The sequence below is a fragment of the Papaver somniferum genome, chromosome 11, assembly GCF_003573695.1.
Source record: "Papaver somniferum cultivar HN1 chromosome 11, ASM357369v1, whole genome shotgun sequence".
Lineage (NCBI taxonomy): Eukaryota > Viridiplantae > Streptophyta > Magnoliopsida > Ranunculales > Papaveraceae > Papaver > Papaver somniferum.
Genome location: NC_039368.1, coordinates 129,568,129 through 129,579,141, shown reverse-complemented (window position 1 = coordinate 129,579,141; position 11,013 = coordinate 129,568,129). Strand labels below are relative to the sequence as shown.

General features: G+C 38.4%; 3 protein-coding genes across 3 annotated transcripts; 2 read left to right on the top strand and 1 right to left on the bottom strand.

Annotated features, from left to right (window-relative positions):
* Positions 1-293: 293 nt before the first annotated feature.
* Positions 294-3,670, top strand: LOC113321868. The gene is made up of 6 exons (XM_026569812.1): positions 294-443; positions 556-693; positions 935-1,039; positions 1,150-1,295; positions 2,967-3,021; positions 3,131-3,670. The coding sequence occupies exons 2-6, from the start codon at positions 556-558 to the stop codon at positions 3,341-3,343; spliced, it is 657 nt and encodes a 218-aa protein (XP_026425597.1). The 5' UTR covers positions 294-443; the 3' UTR covers positions 3,344-3,670.
* Positions 3,671-3,977: 307 nt separating this feature from the next.
* LOC113325154 (pentatricopeptide repeat-containing protein At1g71060, mitochondrial-like) lies at positions 3,978-8,111 on the top strand. Its single transcript, XM_026573375.1, has 5 exons — positions 3,978-5,897; positions 6,008-6,119; positions 7,102-7,205; positions 7,316-7,420; positions 7,994-8,111. Exon 1 carries the CDS (start codon positions 3,978-3,980, stop codon positions 5,571-5,573), a length of 1,596 nt encoding a protein of 531 aa, XP_026429160.1. The 3' UTR covers positions 5,574-5,897; positions 6,008-6,119; positions 7,102-7,205; positions 7,316-7,420; positions 7,994-8,111.
* LOC113320926 (NDR1/HIN1-like protein 13) lies at positions 7,497-9,034 on the bottom strand. The gene is made up of 2 exons (XM_026568831.1): positions 8,704-9,034; positions 7,497-8,609 (listed from the first exon to the last, which is right to left on the bottom strand). The coding sequence occupies exon 2, from the start codon at positions 8,577-8,579 to the stop codon at positions 7,719-7,721; it is 861 nt and encodes a 286-aa protein (XP_026424616.1). The 5' UTR covers positions 8,580-8,609; positions 8,704-9,034; the 3' UTR covers positions 7,497-7,718.
* Between the last annotated feature and the right edge of the window lie 1,979 nt (positions 9,035-11,013).

Genomic DNA, 11,013 nt, shown 5'->3' with positions numbered 1-11,013 from the left:
TTGTGCTCACAATTAACTTCTAACATTTTTTTTTTTTTTTTTGCTTTTAAACCGAAAAATAACTTCTTACGTGATATCTAGACATGCATCAAGTTAGCATCAACTCATCCATCCAGCTCAATCTTACAGTCTTACACTCTGTCCGGTCTGATCTTTCTTTCCAAATCCGACCTGAAATCAATTTTTACCACAACCACCAACTTTTTACCAACGCTGTAAAATATACTTATTACGCAACGCGTTTTCTAATAACTCCCCCCTATAAATAAATAAACCCAATAATTCTCTTCATTATCTCATCTTTCCCAAAAACGAAAAACCCCTAATTTTCTTCTACTCTCGCCTCTCAGAAATTTGCCCTAAAATTTTCTCAATCCAAAGATTAATCAATCCTCCTTCCTTTCAATCAATCAATTTCTCAAGTTTTTCAGCTCATCTAATCGGTATGTAGTTCGAATTCATCAAAAAATCGATTTCTTTATTTCTTCGTTCTCGTTCTTTTCTAGGGTTTGTTCGTTGATATTGAATTTTTGTGATTTTGTTTGATGTTTGTAGATGGCGGAGACTTTAAAACCACTTACAAGTGAAGCGATTGCTCTTACAGAGAAGAAGATGGATATGACATTAGATCAAATTATCAAGATGTCCAAGAAACCAACACAGAGAGGAGGACTTAAAAATCACCGACTTCCTGTAAGTAATAATTTTTCGATTGTATTGGTTTACTGTATGTTTGAATGGAATTGGGTTTTAGTGAGATGTTGTGTGGGTGGTGGATGTTAGTGTGGGTGGGGATGAGAGTGGAGGTGGTTGATTCTGGTGGTAGGAGTGGTGAAGGTGGTGGTGTTGGATGCTGATGTGGGTGGTGAGAGCTTTCTGAGTTGTGTTGTATTTGTGTTGTTATACTTATGTGGAGTAATATGGTGGTTTGCAGAATAAAATCCAGAGATTTGGTCTTGGTAGTCTCCAAGGGCATGGTGGTAGAGGGAACCCTTTGAAAGTGAGGCAGTTCATGGATTCTAGGTCATCTCTTCGACAGGTATTGTGGAAGATGGGGCTTATTTACCCTTGTGTTTTTGTATTTTTGGAAAGTGTGTGTGTTGGGTTTGGGTTTTGTAAGGGGGTGCTGAAATTTGTTATCGTAAACAGGGAGCACTTGCTCAGAGAAGGTCAAGTTTCCAAGGGAATAACCATTTTCCTTTAGCTGCTGAGGTTGCGAAGAAAGCTGTAGCAGCTCCTGCTCGCAATAATAGACCTTTTAACCGTACCAGGCTGGGTAACTGGAATAAGCCAAGGTAAGACAATGTTCCTGGGGTTGTCTAGTTCGATATATCATGTAGTAGTTATATAATGGAAATTATTGGCTCGTCTTTTACACAGGTAATTGTGGGTTCCTTTTGCCACTGATGATATTATATCGTGTACTTCCGGTTAATATAGATTACTGAGGCTTTAAGAAGCCTTTTTAGCCACTGTGGTTTAGTTTGGGACCGCATGCTACATGATGATGGGATATTGTTATGACAAGTTTATGGGTTCAGGATATGATTCTTTCGCTACATACTGTGTATATGCAAAGAGATTCGATTCCTGTTTTTTTATTATTCTGGTGTTTGTGGCATGGAAAGTGATTATATAGTCAAGATTGCATGATGCTGTTTAGTTGTCTATGGAGTTGGCCGTTTTTAAGCAGTATATTATTGAGGTTCTTCGGGTTGATGGTACATCACATCATGGTTTTGCTAGGCCTGGTTTTTTAGAAGTCACTGGATGTTAAGATTTGCGGGTACCTTTAAATGGAATTTCAACATGATGCATACTAGGGTCAGCATTGCACATATTATTCTACTAATGCATCTGGGTTAAGTTAAATACTGGTGCTAATGTGAAAATTAGTTCGGTCGAACCCTGTGGTTGAGATATTGTTTGTCAAGCTTTATGTGTATGGAGTGTCAACTACCTTACTCAGCTGTTGGAACTGCTATTTCTTGCTCCCAGAAATTATTTACACACCATTCTCTTTACGGAGGTTTCCAATTGAATCAGTTTACCCCCCCTGCATTTATACCACAAGATTTCTACTCCTAACCACTCCTGCTTTCCCTGTTGGAACTGCTATTTCTTGCTCCCAGAAATTATTTACACACCATTCTCTTTACGGAGGTTTCCAGTTGAATCAGTTTACCCCCCCTGCATTTATACCACAAGATTTCTACTCCTAACCACACTCCTGCTTTCCAGTTGAAAAAATCCATCCTCTTTTTTCTTGGTTGTATGATTATATGTTGATCCCATCGAAACTTTTTCTGGTTTCTTCATACTCCCCATTAAGTTCAGTATCCTGTATGGTTGATCTTCGACATGGAAACATAGACAGCCTTGAATAGATGGACTTAACTACCTAAGCAGTTGATTAATTGATCTTAACAAGGATAAATGGGCAATCTTGAGTAGATGGGCACCTAAGCAGTTGGGTAGTATTTGGGCCTATGTCAGAAAACGAGTGTGAAGTCAGAGATAACTAACACAAGTTGATTTGGGAGATGGTTGTACTCACTAATAACGAACGCAAACACGTGGATGGCAGTTGGTCTGATTTCTTTTCATCAATCATGTCGGCGAGCTGTACTTTTAAAGTTTTCTTGTACTCTTGGGTCTTTTTTGCTTAAAAAAGTTCTAGTCAATTGGATCCCTTGTGAGTCCTTGGCTGATTTTACTTTAAATCACTGGGTTATATATGTTACCTGGATGGAGGATCCTGTTTAGTTCCACGTGGACAAGACGGCGTTCTCTCAGAGTTTATATTGGTCTGTGTAGTTTGTTTTTAGTTTTGAAGCTATATAACGTCCATTGGTGAGTTTGTTCCAAGCTTTGAACTGCAGTATCCTACAGTCGGAGGTGGTTCTGTTCATGTTATGCAGTATAAAAAGGTTAGTTTCCAACGACAATTTACTTCCTGTGTGCAGGACTGGAGCTCCACAACCAATTCAGAGGACTGCTGAAGTAGGCTTTGTCAATAAGGTACTAATTCTATCATGTTCTGTATAGATACTTACTGGTGATAGTATCTCTATATCCTGATTTGAAGTGCAAAAAGTTTAACGGTTGGTGCTATTGGTGTTTGGTGCAGCAACACCAAGGACAATTCCAGTTTCAGGCAAGGATGGTTGCGCAACCAAGGCAGAAGGGTACTCTAGACTCCTTGTTTGCAAACATGAAGGAACAGAGGATGAGAATACAGTCTCGGCAGAATAATACTGCTGGAAGGCGTGGAGGATTTGCGAGACGTTCCCCACAACAGCAGCAGTGGTCAGGCCGTGGGAGGAATTACTATGCCAACTGATTCATTCGGCCCAGGAGAAAGCTACACTTAAATAGGTTATCCTGCAGCAATTCAGTTGATTATGAAGGATGAAAACTCTAAAAGAATATTGCGGTGCGAAAGCATCTGATGGAGAAAAGCGATTATTTGGAAATATGTCTTTTTCAGTTTCAAAACTTTAGCAACGAGTTTAGCAACATGTGATATTCTTCACTTACCATATTAACGAATGATTGTAGTTGGTAGTTTTAAATCTCGAATCTGAGCCGCATCTCTGGGAATATATGTAAAATAGCTTGAGACATGAGAGTAAATACTTTCTTTTCTGTGGAGTAGAGTTGGCTGTCATTCCTTGCACCCCTTTCAGCTATGGTACAGTGGAACACTAATTTCCTTGCAATTCCTAGTTCGTGTTTCTGGAATATTAGCTATCTAGTAGCTGCTGCTGTGGAGGGTTCGAATCCTCGATCAACCTCCCAAGGAATCTATAAAACATATTACATGTGTTTCAGAAAAAGTGATACTTCCTTTTTTTTTTTTTTTTTTTTTTTCATTTTTGCAAAAATAGGACCAATTGGAAAAGTGAATCATTTTTTCTGAAACGGATGGAGCATTTATAGACATGTTGTCTTTCATTTCTCTCAAACAAACAACAATGTTTTTTCTCTCTGGCTCCTCAAAACCTCTGAAACTTAAGACATTTCTCTCTTCATCATTTCTTCTTAATCCTAATCAAGTTCTTGGATTCCTCAGAGGGATTCATGGTGATTCAAGCAAAAACACACACCCAATTCCTCCATATTGTACTAGGAATGATAAAGGCAGCAGCAGTAATAATCATCAACAAGACATTGATAAACTCTGTAAAATCCTGTCCAGGAATCAATACAACTCCCAGCAAAGCATTTCATTCAACAGGTACACTACACATTCATTACTAGATGATTCAGGTATCAAAGTGGTCTCAGTTGAATTAGTTGAACAAGTTTTAAAGAAACTAACCAATTCAGGAGCATTAGCATTATCATTTTTCCGGTGGGCTGAACACAAACAAGGGTTTGAACATACAACTGGAATTTACAATGCATTGATCGATTCACTAGGTAAAATCAAACAGTTTCAGTTAATATGGGACATTGTTTATGGTATGAAGGTTAGAGGGATTTTGACTAATGAGACATTCGGATTGATTGAGCGGCGGTACGCTAGAGCAAGGCGATCGACTGATGCGATCGATACGTTTGAGAAGATGGAGAGGTATGGGTTGAGACAGGAGTTATGTGATTTGAATTGTTTGTTGGGTACATTGTGCAAGTCGAAGAATGTAAGGAAGGCGCAGGAGGTGTTCGATGAAATGGTGAACAGAAGAAAGAGGTTTGTGGCGGACTTGAAGACGTATACGGTGCTTTTGGAAGGATGGGGTGAGGAAGGGAATTTGGTTATGTTGAAGGAAGTTTATAGGGAGATGAGAGATCAAGGTGGGTTCGAGCCGGATGTTGTGACGTTTGGGATTTTGATTGGGGCTTATTGTAGGTGTAAGAAATATAATGAAGCGTTGGAGTTGTTGCGGGAGATTGAAGCGAATGAGAAATGCAAGCCGGGTGCACATATTTACTGTACTTTGATTAGTGGATTAGGAAGTGGGATGAGATTGGGCGAAGCATTGGAGATTTTTGAACGTGCGAAGGCAGCTGTGTCTCCACTTGGAATACCCACTTACAATGCAGTTGTGGGTTCTTACTGTTGGTCGATGAGATTAGATGATGCATATCAGGTGGTGGAAGAGATGAGAAGAACAGGTGTTGGCCCGAATTCGAGGACGTATGACATAATAATTCATCACTTGATACGTTTAAATAAAACGGAAGACGCGTACTTTTTGTTTCAACGAATGGCGAGTGGTGATTTTGGGTGTCAGCCAAATCTCAATACTTACGCGATGATAGTGAGGATGTTGTGTCAAGAGGTTGAGAGAGTTGACTTGGCGATAAAAGTATGGGATCAGATGAAGGATAAAGGAGTCGTTCCGTGTATGCATATGTTTGCATCTTTGGTTAATAGCCTTTGCCATGAATATATGATGGATGATGCCTGCAGGTATTTTCAAGAGATGCTGGATTTGGGCATAAGGCCTCCAGGGAAATTGTATGATAATCTTAAAGAAGCTCTTCTTGTTAATGGAATGGTGGATGAAGCTATAAGTATCGGTGAAAAGTTAGATAAGATAAGGAACTGCCCATGGACAGGGTGAAAATAGAGAAGTGAAGGTGGTTCAGTGGTTGTAGCAATTTCCCATGGAGGAAATTCCTGGCAGTTTAAGAGCTTCCTCCTTTGGTTCACATGTTTGTGTACGAATATTAAAAAACGGAATTGCAGCTCCGGCTAATATTGGGCAACTTGGTGGAGGAGAATGTAAATCACAGATTCCTCGTTTTTCATTTACTGTGATGAGCCAATCCCAGATTCCCAGTTAATATGGTGCATTTTCCTCTTTTCTTTTGCATGACACCACCGAAATTTCTAATAATCCACACGACGAGCATTTGCTCTCTGCTTGAAGCATCTTTATTCCCAGGTATTTGTCTTAAATTGTCATCTTCGTATTGAAAACACAAAGTAGTGAGAATTTCTTCTTGTTTCTCTGTTACCACAGTCTTACTAAATAGAATTGCTGATTTGTTGCAGTTCACCTGTTGCCTGAACGAAGCTGAGTAGTCACGAACGATTCTAGAGATTGATTCAATTGTGGAGTTGTTCGGAATGCCAAACTGAGCATAACGTCATCAACAAACGTGAGGTGAGTTGCCACCAGTGCCCATCTATTTAGTTTATACCTCATATAAAATCGTTGGTTGATTGCAAGAAACAGTAACTGCGCTTTCTTCGATGTAATAAACACTCATAAAAGATTGAACCATAAAATAAAAATCAACAAAGTACTGCCTTAACTCTTTAACTCTCCTTCTCCCTATAAGAAATGAATTTTCTTTCCATTTGATTCTTCAGAAAAATCTATCCAGTTTCGTTTCTCTGGGTATACATAATTTTTTTTTCATTCGAGCCTTAAAATTGACAGTTCTTTTAAACTTTTTCTCTGTGTAGTAAAATTGGTCCCCCTCTATCCATCTATTCTTGTTTTCTTCTTTTGGTTGTTACAGAATGGCATTCTCTGGATTCCTTCCTGTATATACTAATGGATTCTGATTATATGTTTTCGGGTTTGAGGGTCCATCTCTATTTCTGCAATTCTTTAATCATATAAAGGTTCTCGCTAGTCTAGCATCCTTCCTGCCTTCCTTCTCCCCTCCCCAACAAAATTGTCGGTTTTAGACTTCTGATTGGATAGAGAAATATTTCCTTCAAGAGAAGCTTCAATTAAGTAATCATTTCGTATAATTTCGTTTTGTGATAGACTGAGACACCAGAGTTTTGCATTCTTCAACTAGAGATGCATCAAAGCCAGTTAACTTCCCAGGAAGTAGTAGTAATTCCTCCTGAATTCTTCTTCTATCTCAATTTGTTTTTGTATAATACTGATGATGTGGTGCATAGCAACAGAGATGCATCATAATAAGAGGCTATAAACCGGCCCTTGTCCAAATAGTAACACTCTTTTATGTACTTTAGAGTGTTTGGAAGCCAGAAATTAGTTTATAAGTACGATTTCAGATAATTTGACCTCAGCTTCTTAATAACAGTATTTCTTATTCGTACACTCTATAGTGACTTCTAGCACACACTTGTCTCTAGCTCACGGGTTGCTCTGCTTTTATTCTCAGTAAGAGATCACTACTGTAGTGTAAGGTTATGAAGATGATGGTGGTGATGGTGAGGAAATTGCAGATTTAAATGGCAGAAACTCAAAGAAACCCTTTTATGCCAGGTACTCGTCTTAAATTTCCACTTTCTTAATTAACACTGTAAGTAGTGAGGATTTCTTCTTGTTTTGCTTTTGCCACAGTCTTACTAGATAGAATTGCTGATTTGTTGTAGTTCACCTGTTTCCCGGACCAAGTATAGCAGAAGGATTCTCGAGATTGATTCAGTTGTGGAGTTATTCAGAGTGCCAAACAGCATAACACTGTAAACAAACATGAGGTGAGTCTCTCCGGTTTCCGACCTATTTAGTTTATGCCCCATGTTAAATCATTGGTTGATCACAAACAAAAGAAGATGCATCATAAAAAAGTTACGTACTGTATATTCAATCAAAATTCGATTTACATTTTTTTTCTTACATGAAGAAGCATCTCTCTATATGAAGTATAAAAAACATCGTAATATAACAATCCATAGAACTTTATTAGTCACAATGTCAAACAAATTGTTTCTGAACTAACCGTAAGAATTTCCACATTTGATCTTCTTTTTTTGATTACATTAGACCCAAGGAGGGTTAACCTAAAACTTTTGCCTTAACTCCACACTTGCTCGAAACCAAAGCTGAATTGACCTTTAACCCACTCTTTGAAACATCGCAATGAACTTTGAGAGTAATTATCCATGTCTTGATAGAACCAACCTTGACCTTAACAGGCACATTCAGATCTAACATAAATGGAACATTACCTAGTTCCTGGTGATCAATTAGCGATATGCGAGTTTCGTTTGACATCTTTACTCCGCTATTACTTTTCAACGCCATCTCAATAACCTTTGCATTTTTTGTAGGCTGGTAAAATGTTTCGAATGTACCAGTTGATAATTTGACATCAGAGTATGAAACAGTAACTTCACTTCCTTCCATATAATAAAAGAAACTGATTTGTCCATTAGGATTCTGGGATTTCACGGTGACGTTAAACTCCGGTGAGAGTTTCAGACTTGAAGATGATGATGGCAAAGTAAGGTTACCATCAAGGCCTTTAACGGAGAAATTCTCTACCGAATACTGCAAAGCTTTTGGGCGGAGCACGATGTAGAAGATACCTGAAGCGATGAGTGCAAGGAAACCAAGAAAGAGGAGGATACCTATAATCCAGAAGAGGCCACAACAACAACAGCTCGGGCCGCTTTTCTTCTTCCCCTTGCGCGTGTAATTCTCAAAGCGGCGAGCGTTTTCTGGCGGTGGGATGCGATAAATCTGATCTTTAGGGATCTGAACAACGTAAGTGCCAGGTGGAGCAACATGTTTTTGATACATTGGTACTAATGCTTGATTATTGTTCACCACAGGGACTAACTGGTTTTCTTCTTCGTGTCTGTTTCCAGATTCTTCACTTGAATATGAGTATCTGTGTTCATGTCTCCCTGACATGGTTGCTGTGTAAGGTATATGCAGATCTTTCTGATGAAACAAAAAAGTCAATTACCGGTAAGAAAAAAAAACGGTATATATACTTGCAGAAGGTATTGTTAATCAAGAAGAGTTACTGACAGACCTGAAAATTTGGCGATCGATTAACAAGAAACTCCGGGTCGATTTATCTTTTGATCTTCAGACTGTTTATCACTCCCTCAACAGAACTTGTGCTTGAATTTCTGGAATTCTGCCTGAAAAACTCTAAAAGGCAGAATTCCTCCGTGTTGTTGTATATTTTGGTGGATAACGCGGTTAGACTGTTTTTTTTCCTTTTTTCTTTGAAAGGAAATTTGGCTATGTTTTAGCTGTCGCATTGAGGAAATGCACTTACTTACTCTGATTGTGACCAACGTGACTTCCATTAAAAGTTTGTATTGTGAGATAAGAAAGCAAGAAAGAAATGGTCAATTGTGGAATTGTTTTTTGGAAGACTCTTTCTCTTCAAACTTGATTCCATTTGGTTGTTTGCCGTCTTATAGTTTTACCTGTGTCACAATTTATATATTAGACGACTCCAAATGCTCCGAGTCAGATTATAAGCCGAGACAGATCTGGAGTCAGATATTAGAAAATAAAGATAAATAAACGATACTCAAACGGAGTCACATGCTTGGTCACGTGACTCCGGACTACGAGTCAGACTATAAGCCGAAACGGATTTTAACGATACAACAAGTTTAGTCAAATTTAGATCGCTAGTCAGACCCAATCAAATGTGGAATTGTTCAGAATCTCAATCAGCCTTCCATGTTATGGATATATTGGATGCCTCTAAATAGATCACGCACCGAGGGATGTGCACCCTAGTCGTAGCCCTTGTATATTTTCAGTTGGATGTTGTCACGTTTTCTTACCACCAGGGTCAATAGGCAAAATGTCCCAAAATGAGGGGTCACCTTGCCAAAATGCCCGGTCATTTTGAAATTTGCCAAAACGCCCCAATCGGTTAGTTTAAGTAGTTAAAATTGGGCATCATGACCGGTCAATGGTGTTAGGAAATGACACTTTTACCCTTATTATAGATTATTAAAACGGTCCGCGAGTTATAATCCCAAAGGTGTCACCGTCCTTCCACAAAAAACCCGTCAAAACAAAAGTAACACAAACCCCATCAAAACAAAATTAACACAAAACCCCAAATTTAAATGTTGGTTTCTTCAAATTTTATTTTGGTTTCATCAGATTTTATGATGAAACCAAAATAAAATTTGATGAAACCAACATTTAAATTTGGGATTTTTGTATCAATTTTTAAAAATTTGGAGTTTTTGTATCAATTTTGTTTACGGTGGAGTTTTAATGGATCCCAACATTTGAGTGGGGTTTTTCTACCACAAGTTTGGTCACCTTGGGTTTTTATGACTAGTTTTTTTATTAAAAAGAGGGACATATCTGTTAAGATCATAGTTGATCACCACCACACCCCCACTTCCGCAGCCACCACTGCCACCACCCCATCTCCGTCGCTGCCGACACCACTGCCACTACCACCACCTGAGAAACCACCATCGCCGCTGCTACCACCACCCACTTGAGCCAAAGTTAGAGAGATAGTGTGGTGGTATTATTTTGAGCTCCCACACTATCGGCATGGGTTCAAATCCCACCCCATACATTTCCATTAGGGTATAAATATTATTTACTACATACTTATATTACATTAGTCCGACAACGGGGCCTTGGGAGGTCTGCTGATCCAGAAACTTTTTTTTTTGCCGTTTTTTAGCTTAAATTTTCAAAACGTATTTTAAGTAATTACTTTATCAATTAATTTTGTTAATTAAGTAATTATATTCTGACCGTTTTCTTTGTAACTGGTGCGAGAATTTTATGTGTGCATTAAAGCCTGATTTATTCTCATTAAAAATGTATTGATTATTTTCTGAGTTATAAAAGACAATTTCTGGAGAAGATGAAAATATATTGTTTTTCATCTATTGAGTTCTGAGAAAGTGTTATAAAGAGTAAGAGTTGGTTCGATTTCTTTACACCAATCGAACAAAAGAGTTATCAGCTGTTTTATTCCATATAGGGTTTTCGACAAGTTTTGACTGCTAGCACAATCAAGAGGCAGAGTCCTGAAACACCTTAAAGATAGCGACCCAGTCCGCGACTCAGCTGTTTGAGATTTATCTTTGTGAATTTTCTATATTGTTTCTAACAGTGTTGTAATGTTTTCTTACGACCAGGACTCTATGCGTTTATTCACTCAAGTTTTCAACGAGTCAGGTTTTGCTTTTGAGGTGGTTTTTTTCTATTTTTTTCTCTCTTTCTAATAGATAGCTTAAATGAGGTGGTTGATGGATCAACTGTTAGGTCTGTTAGTATTAGATACACGAGTCAATAGGCAAAATGCCCCAAAATGAGAGGTCACCTTGCCAAAATGCCC

Excerpts from the sequence above, each read along its gene's own strand:
- LOC113321868 (XM_026569812.1), top strand. The coding sequence starts at position 556 with ATGGCGGAGACTTTAAAACCACTTACAAGTGAAGCGATTGCTCTTACA. Across the intron at positions 1,040-1,149 it reads CTAGGTCATCTCTTCGACAG|GGAGCACTTGCTCAGAGAAG; the intron begins GTATTGTGGAAG and ends TATCGTAAACAG. Across the intron at positions 3,022-3,130 it reads AAGTAGGCTTTGTCAATAAG|CAACACCAAGGACAATTCCA; the intron begins GTACTAATTCTA and ends TGTTTGGTGCAG.
- LOC113325154 (XM_026573375.1), top strand. The coding sequence starts at position 3,978 with ATGTTTTTTCTCTCTGGCTCCTCAAAACCTCTGAAACTTAAGACATTT.
- LOC113320926 (XM_026568831.1), bottom strand. The coding sequence starts at position 8,579 with ATGTCAGGGAGACATGAACACAGATACTCATATTCAAGTGAAGAATCT.